Here is a 19,863-nt window from a genome sequence, read left to right on the forward strand (position 1 = left end):
CTCATGTCACATGTATATTTGTGCTTGTATTAACAAGCACAAATACATAAATGATCTAATAAACTGGTCAGTTGTGAGTCAGCACTGATGGTGTGTGTTGTTCTATCAGTCCACCCTAGTTTTCCATGAGCGCTGCAGCATATGAGACATTAGATGGATCATTACAAAATATGGCCCCAACAAGCATAACTGAACTGACAGTGCAGTTAAAAGAGATAAATGCAAGGATTAAGCAAATAATTATTATGCCGCAGCATGAAGTTGCTGGAAGGCACAAGAAGTATGCAACATGCTTGTGTAATGTAACAATCGCAGTGACCACTCAGCAGGTTTAGAATGAACAGGAGCATAAGGGAAAGACTTAAATTCAGTTTGGGAGCTCTGCGCACCATGTGTGCATACACCTTTATTCAAAGCCTTTAAAATAGCGGCACAGAGGCCTGTCTTTGTCAAAAGCTTTGATGTCACTCTGCAAGTGATACACTGCCGTGTGACTATCTGGAGAGTGAGGACAACACTCTCTCAACCTCCGAGGCATTACAGTGGTACAAGCTCTGCAACGGCTGTAGCACTCTATTTGGCCAGACAACAGGTTTGGCTGCACATTCAGCAGATCTGAAGCAGCAGTCAGGTAACGTGCTACAACAAAAGTAGGCTGTTGTGCCACGGAACTATATTTCCACGCAAACTTCTGCGCATTAAAGCTGCATGTTGAAACACATGCAAACATGACTAGTGGCAGCAGGCAAACTGCCCAACAGAGGCAGTTTTACACACAATTGGATTGTCTCGTCAGATGAGCGATTTGCAGTGTCGATCCATCGGCCTAGAGGATACGAGATGGCTCCTTGAAACGCCGCCACTGAGACCTGGCCCGCTTCTCCTCCACTCTTCGGGCCGAGGCTCGAGCCCGCCTGCAATACAGCGCCACCCTTGTGAGAGCTGGTTCCATGGCCGAAGCAGTCAACTACCATTAATTATGCCTTAAGGTGCTGATTTAGTCTGGCGTTACGGGGCGCGTGGCATGCACGGGGCAGTTACGCTGCGCTGCCACGAAGTGGACGCCTGTACAGTTTAGCATCGTTTAGTTCACATTTTTGCAGGTTGCAGTTTAGCATCGTTTAGTTTAGCATGGCTGGCAGCGTTCGCCGTGCTTTGGTGTGGCCAGTGCGGGAATAAAGCATGTCCTACCTCGTGCAGGAGCCACTAGACCAGTGTATTGCGCATTATCTCGACTGGCCGGCTTGTGTTCTGCTTGTGTTCCGAGCTTTGGGGGCCCATATAGTCAAAATTAATCCAGAGCCCATCTGGTACGGCATGACTCATAGCCACATTGTGACTTTGAGATGTAAATTCCTGTAATTTATCATTACATTCTGACTGCACAGTCAAAGCACACAAATGCCAACCTCTTTTCGTGCAAGTGTTGTGTGGCCTCGTCGGGACCGGAGGGTGGTGGGCGGCAGGCCTCGGTCACCAGGGAGCGCAACCGATCGAGGCAGATGCGTGTGTTGGCCAGCTGGCTGCGCTGCTCGTCGCAGTTGAGCACAAGCTGCCCTCGACGATTCACTAGGTGGCCCCACTGAAACGGCAAGCAGAGCGTGGCCATGGTACAGAATGCCACGTCGGCAGGCACAGGACTTACCGGAACATCGCCACATTATTGTTTGCTTCTAAATGGGTTCAGACAATTTTTTTTATTTGATCTCGAATCAACATCAGAGGGTACCTTTCAAGCTTGCCTTCCGAGACAAATTCTGCGCTACCCATAGCTCAGCAGCAGAGAGAAATTTAGAGTTCCTAAGCTCCTTGATCGCCCATTGGGCAGAAAGAAAAGTTGTTTTGAGTAGAGAAATAATGGTATGATGGCGGCTTGAGCATCTTTACCATGCAGACAATGGATGTATGATTTGATGGAGATTACAAGTTACTGCTATATACAAACAAAATAAAATCCTCCCAGTAAACCTTTAACAGGACTACGTGCCTGGCGCGTGTGCACCATGGAAATTCCGCTCGTATGTGCGCAGTTACCTGGGTCTTTAGTCGCTCCCGACCGACAGCAGGTATCCAGGTGGCCGTCTCAAGATGGAGGCGAATCTCGACCTTGCTGTTCACTGCATGCAGGGCAGTCAAAGAAGAGAGAATTCCCACAGACCACAATAACCTTTAGATATTCAATGAATAGCATCTCTCAACAAAAGGTAGGGCACCAAAATTTTCAGTGTTTCTTCTTTTCGCTGCTACAAACTGCACCTAACTTCTGCGTCAAATTACAGCTTACACTTTCCAACACAGAAAACATGTAAAAAAAAAAATGCTTTAACACAAGAAAATAATTTTTAATTATATTTTCATGACAACGATCAACAATTTCATGGTAACTGAGCCAAGATTACAGGCAACACAACACCCCAAGGACCAAGAGAAGAATGATCTCAAGACGAACAAGTGCTGAACTTCAGCGAAATTTCATTGACAAAATTTTCTGTCAATAAAATTTAGTTGAAGTTCAGCACCTGTCATGTTTGAACTCTTTCTTCTCTCAGCCTTTGAGGTTTTACACTGCCCGTAATCATGAACTGGCATCAACTTGGATCAAGCTGGGCGGGTCGTGATGGCCACTAGAGTCTTGGAATAGGGACCCACCCTGCACCGCTTCCTTCCGCCATTTTTTTCCCTCACCAAAAAATATTTATTCCTCCTCCTCCTGTTCATTAACAAAGCAATGAAAAGAGAAGGACCTCAAAGAGCTCTAGCATTTGTGGAGGTCATAGCAGAGGAGAGCTGTCATCAAGCTAACCCTAGGTGTAAATAAACAAATATAAATACCTGCACATTCCTACTCATAAAATAAAATGTCCGGACGCTGCTGCCTACCACTCCAAGTATCACTGTGAGCGGGACCCACGTCAGACCAACACTGTTCTAATTATGTCTGGTGTATACCAATGTTGGTCAGATGTAGACCAATGTTCGGCATACATTAGCACTGCTTCGCATGCTACTACTCTCGCAAACATGTTTCTGTGGAAATGGAGGGAAAGGTACCGGGGCAGAGCTGCTTCTGCCTGTGTTACCATGCCAGGTAATCTGGCAGAGTTTGACAGCGCTTGCTTTTTCAGTATGTCGGAGCAGATACTGAATCAGTGTAAACTGCTACTCGCAAAGATTTTGGATTCGCCAAAATGCAAAAGAATAAAGAAGCAGAATAAAAGAATCCTAACATAATGAGTGGTGCAATTTGTTTTATTTTAATGTAGGTGAATATTTAAGTTAGCTTATCAAGTAAGACATTTGCGTGTTCTGCTCTCGAGCTTAAACAAGCACGAGTGGGACAGTATTCAGGAACACTGCCACACATGCGTTGCATGCCTGTAGCTTTCGCTTAATTGCCACAGAAAGTTGTCCACCATTATACAGTAGGTGCCCTTTCACTGTTAATTGGGTGCTGTTTCGTACTCCTTCATTATTTATGTACATAACACCCGTTTTCTATGTGATTTACACCTTGCACATTTCTCAATATAGTTTGCCACATGAGATATCGTTCAATAGGTCTGTGAGCTAATGCTGATCCCTGTTCAGGCTACACGAGGTGAGAGCTTTGTCAACATTTTTCTATCAATCCTCATGTTCTGTATTGTAAATGAAACAGTAAACTTCCACTTCTACATGTCCTTTGCAACATCCCTTGTACAAGCAGTGTCACTTATTGAGTTGACATAATTTTATTTAACTTGCTTGTGCATAGATGCATTGTAAAGTGCATACGGTCAACTATTCTTGCAGTTAAACAGCTAGAGGGCCAGGTTTTAGGATGAGGAAATGTTGCAGATTTCGTATAGAATACGGCACACTTGAAAAATGGCTGCCTAATAGTTGGAAACCTGCCTGCTACAGTTATTAGTACAACTAGTTATAAGATTCCACATGTAATCTTATCACCCATCTTCTGTTTAATCTGTTCACCTGTTTAAGTTGTTCAGGTTTAAAAAATCGTTGTGACTTGATCATTGTCAAGAATGCCAATCCATGCAAGTTGAGCTAGTATTCGTCATACAATTGAACATTTCTGGCTCCTGCGATTGGGCCTTTACTAGATTGCCCACTACTTTAGGTTTACACTTTAACAGCCAATGTGCTTTTAAGCAATGGAAAGTTACTAAAAGTGTTCCCACATTTCTTTTAGGTACATAGTTGCCTGTGCCATTTCCCATATAAGCCATGTGTGGGGCGTTCGAAAACATATGCTTGGCTAACTTCATTGTGTGCACATATTTTCACCTATTAGTCAGTCAGGTGTACCTCACACTAAATTTGCTCCAGAATTCTCTCCGAGCCATTAGCATGGTTCAATAAGTCACTTACCTTTGTTGACATTCTGACCACCTGGTCCACTGCTCCGGCTATAGGAGATCTCCAGTTCTCCTAGAAGGAATACCCAGAATGAGGTGGAACTCAATTTTGACATAGGGACACTAAGGTTTTCAGTCACAAGTCCTGTGCTCTAGCCAAATGCTAGCTATTGTCTCTTCAGCTATTTATTTCAGAGTACTGTCATCACCGAGTTGATAAACAAGACAAAGTGCGCACCCCAATGACATAGAAAAGCCTTAAAATGAGCTTGCTATGCAAATTATGAGATTGTTATAGTGAACCTATAAACACTTTAATTGACTTTAGACAAAGTAAGACATAACAATGGCAACAATGAAGCCTTCATAATATGGATGAAGTGGTGCATACAAGGAGACATATTCTTGGACGATCACTTTCGGTGATACTACCACTTTCGCATTAGATAGTACGCAGAGCGTTGTATGATTCAAGCGGATTTGCCCAACCAGCCAATCAGCACAGGCCGAAAGTGATACCTTCAAAAGTGACCATCCAAGAATATGTTTCCTGGTGTACATGTTCTCACAATCTTAAAAAATATGCAATGCAAGGCAATGTTTACGAACTAGCAGTGCTTCAACAAATATTGCGTGAAAGCACAGTAAGCTTGACATTCTACTGCTAACAGCAGTTATTAGCACGAAAATGGGCTGGCCTTGCTCATTACAGTTTTTAAGGATTGAATGACACAATGCAACGTAAAAAAGACATCCAAGCAGTTACACCTGAGTGTGAAGCAACAATCATGCAGCTTCAAGCAGAGTGATCTGCTTTGCACCAGGGGACAGATAATACTGGCACCAGTAAATCGTACTCCAACGTCAAAAAATGCCCAGAATGAGCAAAATTAGCCCCTTCAGGCACTGTGTGCAAGCCAAAATAGTGCATCGAAAGTAAGAACACTGATGAAAATAACATTGAAAACATGTTGCATACATCTTCAAACACTTCATTTTGGATCGGTGCTGCAAGTTTGAATAACATGAGTAAAGTGTTTCAGTAAAACAAGTTGGAAGGCAGAGAGCCGGGTGTATAATTTCGGTGTAGTATGCCATCGTGTAGTGGGTTGGTTCACGTCTTTCATTATTCTTCGGTGTTTTACATCATGCACATTTCTTAAGTGGCTGGACAGGTGTCCAGCCACTTACTGAAACTGACGAAACTTACTGATACTGAAAACTTGACGGAACTCACTGAAGAAGTGAAAAATATTTACACATTGTGCAACTGTGCATGTTTCACGATTTTTAATATGCATGGAAATGTGGTGAAACTAAATTTTCAATGGACAGAATTAACTGTCACCCGAAGGGGTTAGGCATCATAAAATATGTCTCGCATATACTTGTGTGAAGTGAAGAGAGGGCGTGGGATATGGATAAAGATCATGATTGGCCGTAGCAAAAAAAGTTGCTGAGTCCAAGAGTCAGAGTGAACCTGCCAAAGTCTTATTTTTGCGAGTTTGAGTTTGGCAGGGTCTGACTTTGGCCCATGATCAATAAGCTTGGTCGAGTCCTACTTTGATGACACGAGTCTCAGTAAGCCCCAAGCCAAAATATATTTAATGAGTAAGTTTACCTTTCCTTAACAAAATGTGCTGCTGGGCTAATCAAATGGTTCATTATGAATGGAATAAAGGAAAGCTCAAACTTCAAAAGGGATGGAAAGAAGCAGTGCCTGTCCTGTGTCTCTGTCTTCCTTTCATTCCTGGTTGAAGTTTCCGCTATCGTTTATTCCATTCACAAGTTGATCTTTGTTTCCTTTGCCAACCTGTGCTTATGAGCGAGTTCACTGACCTATGCTGATGGGTGGGAACTGTCACCTTCTCACTCGCATTGGATATAATGTAGGCTTGAAACGTCACTTGGCAAATGAAGGGAAAAGAGGGCAGAAAGATAATTTTGAGTGTCTTGTGTTCAACAGCTGCTTGCAGTAATCTTAATTAGGGGTGCTAGAGTCTGTTTAGTTATTTGCATGTTAGTAAGCAAGCACAGCACAATACAGTGTGAAATAGGTCAGAGTGCATAAATACTGACATGGCTAGGTAGAATGTCTAGTGTCCTTGGCAATTTCCACCGATTTCTCAAAACAAGCAGCATCAAACTTTTCCAGCTTGTGGTACTTCCATAAAAGTGGATACCAACAGTTTATAAGAAACATTGTAGTCTACAGTAGTAACGAAGACACATAGTAATTATATGCTTAAAATTAATCTAAACAGGCTAATTAATCTAAACAAGCTGGTCATATGACCAAAATAGTGTTTTTTGAAAGCAGAAACCTATGAATGATGTTATACAGTTGAATGAATTCGTCTGAATATTTGTTGTCTGTTGACTTTCGGCATTCTTGTGCGAATCACGGGACTCGAAAGACACCCAGCAAACTTGCTGTACCTAACGGTCTACCTATGTTCCGAGGGCATGGTAGATGCACACAATCACTAGATATATAGTGATCATCCACTGTTCAGTCCATTTCACAACCTACGTTTGCACACTGGTGTCACGTACACAATGTGTAACTTATTGAACTTCTTTGAGGAGCAAACGACGCATTGAAAATCATTAAAAGAAAGAAAACAAGCATTCAAGTAAATTCTACACAATAAATTTTATGATAAGGCCGCAGAACGCAATACTGATGGACAGTTAATATTCAAAGGAAATGTATTACGCAGAATACGCCAAGACACACTGTAGAACAACGTTCAGCGCTTAAGGATGGCCTGGAGACGAGCAAAACAGACTTTGCGATCGTACGTCATGTCAGTGCCTCCTCTAGACTGGTTGCACGAATCGTTGCACGAACGTATCGGAATGACTAACATGAATCCTAGCGTCATAAAACTTCTTGCAGTTCTAAGAAATCTGCGGGGTGCTTTCCCACACAGTTCTAGCCGACACCCGGCAGAACGCCACCTTTCCAGAACGCGCTATAATGCACTTTCCTACTCTTTCTTGTGGCATCTCACCTTCAGGTATGTGCCCCTGGAACGTGCTTTCATCGCCGCACACCTGTCGAGAGAGTAGTCGCACACCACATAAAATCCGAGTCAAGTTAATGACTACCACTAGTTACCTGCCGGTCGTTCGCCGTTGGTTCACCCGTATGCCGGTCACTTGATAGACATCGAGCGCGACACATCAAGGCGCCGACGGCACGATCACACGAAACCAGTCGTCGAGCCACATAAGCGCACGCTAACATCGCACGTCAATGACGGAGTGTTTATTCACAGCACGAATAAAGTGACAAGCAACATTTGCGCGACAAGAAAATGCAAACCCGCGCTCAAGTTCAATGACCATGCACATGCCACGGCTAGCTACAACGTCTCCGGCAACTGCCCAACTGCCTCGGAATCTTCCGCGGTCTATGCATTAAATAGTAGTCAATGCTAGGAGAGGCTGTCATGTGTTCACATTTTTCTTACGTATGATCGTTGTCATCGAAAAGAACGAAGGCAAGAAAGGAGCACAGCGAGCAAGATCACTAGGCGGCATGCACTTGCAGATCACGGATGGATGGATGGATGGATGTTATGAGCGTCCCCTTTGGAACGGGGCGGTGGCTTGCGCCACCAAGCTCTTACTACTATGCTGCCTAATATCCTACCTATGTTCACCAATTAAAAAAAAAAAAAAAAAAAAAAACCACTATGAACTACCACGTCCAAATTTTCTGATACCCTATTGCGAACTGTGCTTTTGTACGTCTCCGTCTTTTGTCGTTTCCCTACTTTTCTTCCACCAATCCTCCAATCGCCTCTTACTGATGTCTATTGCGGACCTGTTTGCTTTACCACTGCTCCCGCTGAACCCAAGGGCTTCAAGGAGGCCAGTGGTGCCTAAATCGACCGCTGGGTAGACGTCCTCACATTCTAATAAAATATGTTCCGTCGTTTCCCTAGCTTTACCGCAGCAAGCACATGTTTCTTCTTCATTCTTATATCTCGCTTTATAGGTGCGTGTTCTAAGGCATCCCGATCTCGCTTCGAAAAGTAATGAGCTTCCCTTTGAGTTATCATAAATGGTTTCTTTCCTAATTTCGTTTTTTCCCCTTAAGTAGTTACTCATGGCAGGTTTCTTTTCCATTGCCGCCACCCATGAGATTAATTCAGCCTCTCTGACTTTCCGCTTGACCTTCTTTGTTGCTGTGTTGCCCACCCCACAGGCCGCATACTTGCTGGTAAGCTTCCTAGTTCTTTTCCTCCACTGTGAATCAATGTTTTGCCTGTACAGATACCTGAACACTCTCCCAGCCCATTTACTTTCCTCCATATTCCTCAGCCGTTCTTCGTACTCAATTTTACTGCGGGCTTCCCTCACTTCAAAACTAGTCCAGCCCATATCCCCTTGCACAGCTTCATTTGTAGTCTTCCCGTGAGCGCCCAATGCGAGGCGACCCACTGACCTTTGGTTCCCGTCGAGTCCTGATTGTACCCCTGATTTAAAGCAAACAACCGCATTTCCAAAAGTAAGTCCTGGAACCATTACCCCTTTCCACATACCTCGGAGGACCTCGTACCTATTGTATCCCCATAGCGCTCTGTGCTTCATTATGGCTGCATTTCTCTTCCCCTTGACTGTTATGGTTTTTTCCTGTGTTTCCATATATCCGTTGCCTTCGTTTATCCATATACCAAGGTATTTATATTCTGTTACCCGAGGTATTTCTTGGCCCTGTATCTCCACTGTCTGTTCACTGTTTTCATTGAATACAATAACACCTGATTTTCTAACACTAAATTTCAAACCTAACTTGTTGCCTTCCTGTCCACAGATATTAGCCAGACGTTGCAAATCACTTTGCTTGTTTGCGAGCAACACAATGTCGTCCGCATAAAATAAACCTGGGAGTTGCTGCTCTATTACTGTACCTGCCTGTTTGTATGAGAGATTAAACCCGATATTACTTCCTTCTAGCGCCCTCTCCATCCTCACCATGTACATCATAAACAGCAGCGGGGATAAAGGGCACCCCTGCCTCAGTCCCTTGTTGATATGAACTTTCTCCGCGCTCCTCATCCCTTCCCATTCAACGCAAACAGTATTTTCTAGGTAAATCTCTCTCAAGAGCTGTATACAATCGTTACCTAAGCCTTCCCCTTCCAGAATATCCCACAAAATGCTGCGGTCTACGTTGTCGTATGCTCCTGTAATGTCCAAAAAGGCTACATACAACGGTCTGCTTTCTGCTTTTGATATTTCAATACACTGAGTAAGAACAAACAAGTTATCATCCAAACGCCTACCTATTCTAAAGCCATTCTGAAGCTCTCCCAAAATGCCATTATTTTCTGCCCATGCTTGAAGCTTTAATTTCACTGCCTGCATTGCTAGCCTGTATATTACCGATGTAATGGTCAACGGTCTATACGAGTGAATTCTGTCTTTCTCCCCCTTACCTTTATAAATTAAATTCATTCTACTTTGTCGCCAACTGTCTGGTATTCGTCTATCTTTTAAAGTTTTTTCAACTGCTTTCACATCAGACGTCACATCAGACGTCCGCGCCGCCGCCGCTTCTGCGTGTAGAGAAAGTGCAGCCACAGAACACCTATACAAACTGTGCAGCCGCGGGAAGACTCGCGACAGTGTCGGCGTGGACGGCCGCACGGGCGCGCCCTCGATGGCAAACGTGCGGCCTGTGGGGTGGGCAACACAGCAACAAAGAAGGTCAAGCGGAAAGTCAGAGAGGCTGAATTAATCTCATGGGTGGCGGCAATGGAAAAGAAACCTGCCATGAGTAACTACTTAAGGGGAAAAAACGAAATTAGGAAAGAAACCATTTATGATAACTCAAAGGGAAGCTCATTACTTTTCGAAGCGAGATCGGGATGCCTTAGAACACGCACCTATAAAGCGAGATATAAGAAGGAAGAAGAAGCATGTGCTTGCTGCGGTAAAGCTAGGGAAACGACGGAGCATATTTTATTAGAATGTGAAGACGTCTATCCAGCGGTCGATTTAGGCACCACTGGCCTCCTTGAAGCCCTTGGGTTCGGCGGGAGCAGTGGTAAAGCAAACAGGTCCGCAATCACGGAGGAAGGAAACTAAGGAGAGGCGCTGACGTCACTCTTTGTGAAGCAAAAGTGAAGCCGGAATTTGGCGTTGCTCATGGCGATGCTCCGCCTTTTGGGCCACCCTCCTCTCTTGTTGACATCTTTCGTGAAACCACGCCACGCTGCGCGTGGTGTCGCGCGCGGAGCGCGCGCGCTCGCGCCACATCTGGCAGAGCACGGTGCAGGTAACACAGCGCAACAAGACACGACAAGACAAGACACTAACGCAAACCCGCCCACTCAGTGCCTTTGCCACGGCCCGAAACCTACCAGAGCAACACGTGTGAGCGCTCAAAACCATAACAACGCCGCCATTGTGGCCCAAAAGGCGTGGCCATGCAACAAAAAAAAATAAAAAAGCAGCAAAAAAATGAGAACCTACTACGTCATTTCCGCCACACTTTTCTCCTAGCGCGCGGAGGGGGTAGGGCCTCTCCTTAGTTTCCTTCCTCCGTGTCCGCAATAGACATCAGTAAGAGGCGATTGGAGGATTGGTGGAAGAAAAGTAGGGAAACGACAAAAGACGGAGACGTACAAAAGCACAGTTCGCAATAGGGTATCAGAAAATTTGGACGTGGTAGTTCATAGTGGGTTTTTTTTTTTTTTTTTAATGGGTTAACCTAGGTAGTATATTAGGCAGCATAGTAGCAAGAGCTTGGTGGCGCAGGCCACCGCCCCGTTCCAAAGGGGACGCTCATAACATACATCCATCCATCCATCCATCCGTGGATATTAGGCAGCATAGTAGCAAGAGCTTGGTGGCGCAAGCCACCACCCCGTTCCAAAGGGGACGCTCATAACATCCATCCATCCATCCGTGCGGAGCAGCGCATCACCAGCTGTCGGAAGCGCCTTCCTTGCGTAGTATGAGGGATCACGCGGCGCACTCCTCACAGGTTTCGCTTACGGCGCTCAATAAAAACACCACGTGGCAGCCCTCCTGGACATTTCTGTAAGTACTATGAAAACGAGGGAAGTTTTTTACTGTCGAAATAATATTCTTGGGCAAATTGAAAGCATAGAATCGTTTACACACGCAGTCTCTACCGAATACGTACAGTGAACTCCACTGCGCGCGGCCGCCGCGATGGAGTCTCCCGAACCGGCTTCGTGCGCGAAACGTCCGCAGTTGCTGAGAGCAAATTATGTGCGTTATGTTCTGATAGTGAGCTCTCTGTATAACCAAATGGAGCACAACAGAATGCAGCGATCGCACGGGACCGCAGTGACCGACTGCGCGTCTGCATGCATGTCCGCGAACAATGTTTCGCTTTCGCTGTGAACGCGTTTTCGCACCATGCCGTGAGCTTTAGGCCGCTGCATATGAGCATATTACAGTACACTAGCAACCACTGTTGCGCGGACGCTATCGGAATTAACTGCTGAAAAATAATTTCGTTATAGACTTCGACGCGTAGACGGCGACTGTGATATGCCGTCGCGACGATTCAATGTGTTTTTGTCTTCTAAATTCCTGGACATTTCAGTATTATTTCTCAATTTGCGTCGCACTGTGTGTTTATCGGTCTTCTCAGCGTGCGATTTCCCTCTGCTTCTTTTTCGTAATCCAGTGCATTAATTCATAACACAAACATGACCATATGCCATGCCTTTTTTTAATGTGCGTCTTACCGCTCCCTTTCCGTTCCAGTGAACTTGCCAGTATCTAGCATCAACAAGTTCATAGACCAAACCGTCACAACATTAGCCGGGCAACGGGCGAGCGTCTGTCTCAGTGCGCGTTTTCTGTATACTCACCGAACATCGCAATCCCGGCACCAGCAGAAATCTTCCTCACGTCTGTGCTTGCTGCATGCCTGAGTTGTAGCCGACGACTGTCTGCCGGTTCTAAGTTTCGCGAGCGAATTAAGCTTCACGCAGCTTGTCCTGCGGCTACGTGTGCTCATACCGGGCTCCGTTGCGTGCATTCGGCACTGCGGCACCGAGCAATAGCCTACCATGCTGCAAGCTTCCAAAGGCAGCCACTACCTATTAGAGTGCTTTAAAATGTTGTCAAGCAGACAGGTGGGACATTAAACTTTCGCTTTCAGTCCGCTTCGGCGCTTCCGAAGCAGCCGGCGCGGCCGATGTGTATGTCCACGTGATCCCTCATGCCACGTCACGCCGACGGTGGCGCCAGCTTTTTCAGTGGTGGAGCTCGCCCCCAATATCGTTCGTGATAACTTCTCGTACGCGCAACCATACTAGAAACGTTCTCAGCAAATGACGGTGCAAATACCCTGGTACAGGCTACAAGGTATGACCCGTGAGCTTTAAAGCCCAGACCACACGTACGCTTGCGCAGACGGTGCGGCATGGCTCGTACGCATCCATTGTAGAGTTAATATGACCAAAAGTATAGCAACTATGTACGCGTCGAAACGCGGCGTTATAGTGAACTAGAACACTTTAGCGGCGTCATAGTTTCTTGTAGCTTAGCACTCTGCCCCCGCGGTTCCGCTCAGTACCTGAAGATGGCGGCGCGTATCCCAGAAGCCCTCGTATATCCATGACGTGCGTGTAAACTACGTTTCTTTTCTAAGACCGTCTCGCTCCAGTGAGGTGGTCTTAGAACAGCTTTGCTACTGCTTTTTTACAGCTTTGTTGCAGCTAATTTAATCATCACCTGCATTCTCTTTATTAAGACAAATGGCATCACAGCGCGGAGGAGCATCTCCAAGTTTCCCAACAACAGCCGGTGCCGCCGTGCCTGCTGCATACACGCTTTCCTTACGCAGTTAAATGACGTGGCATCACCCTGCTACTGCGTGAAGCAGGGTCTCTGTGACAAGCAAGTTTAAAAAAAAGGAAATTAATGCAGTAAGTGTGGTTAAACTTCGCCAAGCCTGGTAAGCGGACCTACCGCGTGAGATACGTTGAATCGGCTTCCTAAAGTCAGCTTCGCCGCAGAAGATGTGTGTTAGCGGTGAAGCATACTCAGCAGTAGTGCAATGAAGCATGCCAAAAGTCAATAGGGGCCACTGTCACGAGACATACTATTAGTATATGTTCCTTAATGATGCACACGCGCACCCGCCGTCTCCTGTCACATTGCACGCGCCGAGGCGCCTAATAAGTGTCCTCGCACCCTTGGAATTTCGTAACTAGCCGTGAGATCAGCACACCTCTCAAGAAGCTGCTTTGCATCTACCCTTGCTATGCTTCACCGCAAGACATTCTGTATGTCTAATCGCATAGCATACTTGTGCATCGGCGAAGCTAACTTTACAAAACCGAATTTCGCAACTTTTCAGACTCTTACTCCTCTACCAGCCACTACCAAATGCTTGTAGGTACGTCGCTTGGCAGAGGTCTTACCAGCTACTTTTACGTTAGGAGTGGGCTAGACTCATATACATGATAACTGCCAAGGAAAGCAGTTGCCATGATGCAGGCAAGCTCCTTTGTCGAAACGTTTGCGCAAGCCTATTCGACCACCATTATCACCACAACATTTGTTTATTGCAGTGAAGCATGCCGATAATGGGAAAGGATCGGGAATGTAGGGTTTCAGTCAGCGATGAACATAATGTTCTAGTCAACAAATTAGATTATTGTGGAAGGATAATGTTTTGACAACTTTTGTTGGCTAAAGCTATACATGCCATGGTTAGCTCTTGTCACTATCAATATGCATTACAATACAGAAGATGCCTCACTGCAGGACACGTCTTCCGTAGTTAGCCGAGGCCCTAGGTGACAGGTTCACCCTTGCCGCTATTAGCATATCTCTGGAAAACATTGTGTATTGTGGAGAAACATACTAAAGCACATTTGTCAGTTTAAAATACAAAGACCTTAGCCCTTCGCTTTTGTGATATGGCACTAGGTATAATGAGGACATATTCACTGCTAAAAACATCCACATGTAAATGAAGACATGAACATTGATGGCAGCATGTGTGATGTTTCATCCTTTTGCTTTGTTGCGCATCTTTCATACTGCCATTATTAAATTTTCCTCTACATTGAAAGGTGCCGACATGCATAACATCACATCACACGGAGTCGCTGTGTAATTAGTGTTCAATGACCGCTGTGATGGCTTTTCTGAAGAGAGGTTAGGGTTAAGAGGAAGCATTAGCTCGGGCTCAACTCTGACGCTTCAAATGTATTCAAATATATGTAAAATGTAAAAACGTTCTTAGATAACCCCTGGACTGAATTTAATGAAATTTGTTGCACTTGAGAGAGAAAGTTAAATTCTAGTGACTGCTGGAAGTGGAATATCAATTTAGGGCCTGAAATTTCTTGAAAGGTTTATTAAAAATTCGAAGGTTTGAAAAAAAATTAAAGCATGAAGTTTACAAATTAATAGCTCTGCATTAAGAACAGATATTGCAGTTCTGTAAACAGCATCCATTAGATCATTAAAAGCGGACAAATTCGATGTCATGTTATATCTTGCATGAACTTGTTACGTTGTTTACAAGGGTTCTGCAAAAGCTGTACTTCCATATTACTAAATTGTTTTAGATTCATGTGTAACATATCAATTTTGTCTGCTTTAGATGTACTATTAGATGCAATTTACAGAATTGTATCATTTTTCATTGCTGAGTTAGAGTTGTAAACTTGAGTTTCGTTTTCTGAAAATTTTTTATTTTTGTCAATTTTTAGTAATACGTTGATGACCTAAATAAAAAATTCGAAACCTACAGTCACTAGGTTTTAAGTTTTTCTTTTAAATGCAACAAACCTCAAAAAATTTGGTGCACTGGTTGCCAAGAAAAACGAATTATCCTTTTACATGTATTTAGATAGGAGCGGCCCACCTAAAAGCTTCCTCTTGAGTTACTCTGAAGATTTTTTTAGAGGGTAGTTTTCTGAAATCAGGTGTCAGAAAACAGACCTGTGGTATCCTGGGTATGAGTATTTAACAGCGGAAAGGATGCAGAATACATTAACATTTCTTGCCTGAAACCAAGAACTAGCTGAAGTAGGTAAAATATTTTAAATAGCACCTATGAGCAACTGCAAGCTGTGCACACCTAGACCCAAACACACTTCTCTTGCTTCAGTCCATGAAAAGCAGTCAGCTGCTTTGTTGAAACCTCAAGTACATTCTCAGCAGCACAGTAAATTTCTGTCTACCTTTTGCTCAAGTGTGCCCTAGACATAATTGAGCGATTTGCACTTGCAACTGGGCAGCAGCCTTACCTTAGGAGACCAGTGGTAGGGCACATTTTATAAAACTAGGCAACGCATGGCATTACCAGTCTGAGCAGAGACCTGTTTAAATATACGTCACCTTTAATATCCTTTAATAAAAATCTCTAGCACATTTAGATCCTAGATTTTAAGTGCTGTATAAGTTGTCTTCTTGTTCACTGCAGTTGCGGTCGACTTCTGTCCAAATGTGAGCGCACTTATGCTGCATAGCTCATCAGGGAACATTTTTATTTACATACCTTCTTTTTTTTAATTTGACCTACAATCAGGAGCAAATATATATAGCAAATGAATCTGCTGTGTATGAGCCTAACTTACATTGCCACGTTCAACAGCACAGTACATTCATTCAAACTATGCATTACTACAGCCTTTAACTGTATGTATTATGGTGTGAGCAGAGAAATTGATCTGCAAAGACAATTGGGCACATTAAAAAAGCATCGTTTTGTATGTGAAAAGGTGACATACACAAAATGAGACAGAACACATGCGCTTTCATCTTTTCTTACACACAAGAAAGCTGGAGCAATAAGGCTTTTTTCACTGTGCCATAACTGTGCCATCTTTGCTCTCAAAGGTAAATTTTATTTATTGGATTAGCTCTTGTGCCGTGTTTATTTTCTTGAGTGTGCTTTTTTTTACACTTTAATATTTCAAACTCCTTTTTTTATTTTCACAGACTGAACATACCATGTCTTGGTTCGACTTCCTAGTACAGGATACTGGCACTTGGCATGGAGTGAAGAAGCAGAGCAGTGTACTTTTATTAAAAGCACAGATTTTAGCAGTATAACAGCAGTTCATCAAAAAAAAATGTCTGCTGTAAATAAAGTATTCCTACCCACATCCCTCGTTGTTTAATTATGCTTGTATCCCTGTATTCTCCTCAGCAAAACCACTTATATTGGGAAGTGATCATGATAAGTGCTTATGAGCGTTTTAAGGAACAGTGTTAAACCCTTTGTACTGGCGCACTGGTAAAATGCATACATGCAGTAAAATTGAAATAGAAGGCAAAATAGCAAACACCATGCAATGCTTGATGCGGCACTTGTCAGACTTGTATGTCAGCAATTTTCGCATAAAACAATATACACAGACAGAGCATACTAGCACTATCATATCATCCTCACTCTCACAAGCCTATATCTCTCTCTCTCCCCACCAACTGGGCTTAGCTGCTGGCCATCACTTAACTTTTCCTGAAGGCCTGAATACAATAAAATGCTAAAATCACTGCATTGCATGCTGTTATGAGAGTACTAAAATAACAAGAACACACAATGAACACTTATTAAACACACGCATTTATTTGGTGCTCTGATGCCAAATAAGCTCTTTAAACAATCAATTGCTGAAAACAAGTACCTATTTGTGAAAAAAAGAAGCATAAATAGAACAATATCAGGGTCTGCAGGATAACACCATACATAGCAGAACCTAGAGGCAATGAATACATGAGCCTTACAGAACAAGTTCATATGCAAAAACAAAAAAACAATACTGAAAGAATTAGTCACACAGATGTTAGAAAAATTCACATACAGCCAATAAATATAACATCACACATTCTAAAGCTGCTACATAGCAACAATGTGAATACAGACAAACCTCGAAATAACAAATCTCAATTTATGAAACCAGCAATGTAACAAAATATTTATGTTACCCTATCTCAACGCCACTGAATATCATGTAGCTTTTTTTGGTGATTTAATAAAGTACATTTATCAGAAGCTTTCTACTATTTTTCCACTATTTCAAGCACGTACTTCAAGCCTCTATGGCTAGTAAATCTAATGAAAAACTATCAAAATGTTGGCCCAGCTAGAAGTCATCAATTGCCTGCGTCCTTCAGCATCAAATGTTTGAGCAGTAAATGCTGACGCACAAATGAGATAATTAGATTTTCTGACGCGCATGCACAGGTGAACATAAGCACGTTTGTGTGCCTTGATGTCAGCGCCACCTCCCGCTGTTCACGGTAGTGAACCCCTTTTCCCAATGCTACACAGCTGCTACATTTTGCCAGCAGCTGAAGTGGTCATACTATATGTAGCTGCATTTGTCAGTGTGGCACTATCATATTTTCCGGCAATAAACTTTTCCTTCTTTGTTGGCGAGATGTGTCACTATGCTGTTCTGTTGGACCTCTGTTGACATTGTCACAGCTTTGATGTTATCAAAGGATCTTTGGTCGGCATTTGTCAACACCCATGTTTTGTAACAAGGGATGGGCCACCACAGACACTAGAGGCAGGAATTTACTGTAGCTCCAAGCAAAGAACGAAGCTGCTGCTTGTTCTCTGGTGGTGGCGTGGTTACAAGGGCATCTGTCTATTCTGTTGTGGGATGTATGCCATCTGTCTTCAGCCAGCAGATCGTGGAGGCCATGGGTACGCCATGCTTAGGCTGAGCAGACTTGGCAACTGTGGCGTGCCGACTTTTGCTAATGTCCTGCTGCTATTCGTTTATGTCACCACATGAAGTCATGGAAAGTGAAATGTGGAATTTAGAGCAGTTAAAATTCCAGCAGAGGTTCAGCTTAGCTCTTGTTTTTCTTGTATATCTTGAATTTCTTTATGAGCGATAATTCGTTTGTATGGGTCGATTTTCATCATTCCTGTTGCTCTGCGAATAGATCTAGAGCAAATATGATGACAAAAAAAATTAAAAATTAAATTATGGGGTTTAACGTGCCAAAACCACTTTCTGATTATGAGGCGCGCCGTAGTGGAGGACTCCGGAAATTTTGACCACTTGGGGTTCTTTAACGTGCACCTAAATCTAAGTACATTAAAAGAAAGAAAAAAAAAAAAAGAAAGAAAAAAAAAAAAAGAAAGAAAGAAAAAGGGGCGGAAAAAAAAAAAAAAAAACGGAACATAACAGGTGATTTGAACTCGTGACCCTTCGATGTTGCCCGGAAAGATAGCTCAGTCGGTTGGTTCGTCAGGCCCCAGGCTACTTTCAAGCGCCACAGCTCCTCCTCCGAGCCTCACACTTACGTGGAAAGAGACTCATGTTGTCCGCGATAGTCGGTTTTTGCTGATTCCGAGTAGTTGGAAGGCATACTTTCTAGGAAAAATGGCCGCTCAAGGAGAAGAGCGAACTCGAGCGGCTTTAGAGGCTAGGAAAACTGCCTTAAAATATTTAGACTTGAGGGAAAGCTTCGTTAACAAACTATAACACGGCAATCAGCACTCGAATACGACGAGAGAAATTACTGAGACGTGGAAAATTCCCTTGAAAAAAATCTGGTTTGCTAGACAAATGCTCGTATGTATTGAACCTCTTAAAAGATGAGGGGTGAAATATGCGCTCACCGAGAGGGCATCTTCAGCGCGAGACATCCACAAGGCACCTTACAGAGATGTGGAGAGCTTCGCGGCCGGAACGAAGCATCCCTTCTCCGCCGGCCAAGAGGGGGAAACGTGCTTTCCGATCGCTCAAGGTTGCGCGGACAACGCATAGCTCTAGCGTCTAGGAAAAGCTTAACCAGGTGCGATGGCGGCACGCATAGCGTGGGAAGCTAGCCGCCAGAATAACTATACCAAGGACTGCTGCTGATGAGGGCGAAGTACCTTCGTGTAATTATAATAACCCTAATAGGACTACTTTCGAAAAAAAAAAGGAAACGGCCCAGAGGGCTATACTACGAGAGCTATGACTGATAGTTTTCTATATATATATATATATATATATATATATATATATATATATATATATATATCGCAGGAGACGAAAGATCCGATCAAGAAACGCCAATGTATGAAAGCCTCTAATCCTACAGCTAGAATAGAACTGGCAGAACTTTCTAAGTTAATCAACAAGCGTAAGACAGCGGACATCAGGAACTATAATATGGATAGAATTGAACAGGCTCTCAGGAAAGGAGGAAGCCTAAAAACAGTGAAGAAGAAACTAGGAATAGGCAAGAATCAGATGTGTGCGTTAAGAGACAAAGCCGGCAATATCGTTACTAATATGGACGAGATAGTTCAAGTGGCTGAGGAGTTCTATAGAGATTTATACAGTACCAGTGGCACCCACGACGATAGTGGAAGAGAGAATAGCCTAGAGGAATTCGAAATCCCACAGGTAACGCCAGAAGAAGTGAAGAAAGCCTTAGGAGCTATGCAAAGGGGGAAGGCAGCTGGGGAGGATCAGGTAACAGCAGATTTGTTGAAGGATGGTGGTCAGATTGTTCTAGAGAAACTGGC

At 43.7% G+C, this 19,863-nt stretch overlaps 1 protein-coding gene and 1 long non-coding RNA gene across 4 annotated transcripts in view; one reads left to right on the top strand and one right to left on the bottom strand.

The window, feature by feature from the left end:
* Positions 1-366: 366 nt before the first annotated feature.
* LOC126529043 (large ribosomal subunit protein mL62-like) overlaps positions 367-19,863 on the bottom strand; it is a 31,355-nt gene continuing 11,858 nt past the window's right edge. The window contains exons 1-6 of one of the 3 annotated variants that reach the window (XM_050176647.3): positions 7,483-8,390; positions 7,376-7,418; positions 4,372-4,431; positions 2,035-2,117; positions 1,410-1,582; positions 367-914 (exon numbers count right to left, since the gene is read on the bottom strand). In XM_050176647.3, coding sequence (XP_050032604.1) covers positions 827-914; positions 1,410-1,582; positions 2,035-2,117; positions 4,372-4,431; positions 7,376-7,418; positions 7,483-7,611 — 576 coding nt within the window. In that variant the 5' untranslated portion in view covers positions 7,612-8,390 and the 3' untranslated portion in view covers positions 367-826. Of the gene's footprint in view, positions 915-1,409; positions 1,583-2,034; positions 2,118-4,371; positions 4,432-7,375; positions 7,419-7,482; positions 8,391-19,863 lie in introns of those variants that run through there. The other 2 variants (XM_055069566.2, XM_072289893.1) reach the window with 2 other exon arrangements.
* LOC140219864 (uncharacterized) lies at positions 12,908-18,258 on the top strand. Its single transcript, XR_011896128.1, has 2 exons — positions 12,908-13,288; positions 16,323-18,258. It is a non-coding gene; the product is annotated as an uncharacterized lncRNA (long non-coding RNA).

This window comes from Dermacentor andersoni, chromosome 8 (assembly GCF_023375885.2).
Source record: "Dermacentor andersoni chromosome 8, qqDerAnde1_hic_scaffold, whole genome shotgun sequence".
Classification (NCBI taxonomy): domain Eukaryota; kingdom Metazoa; phylum Arthropoda; class Arachnida; order Ixodida; family Ixodidae; genus Dermacentor; species Dermacentor andersoni.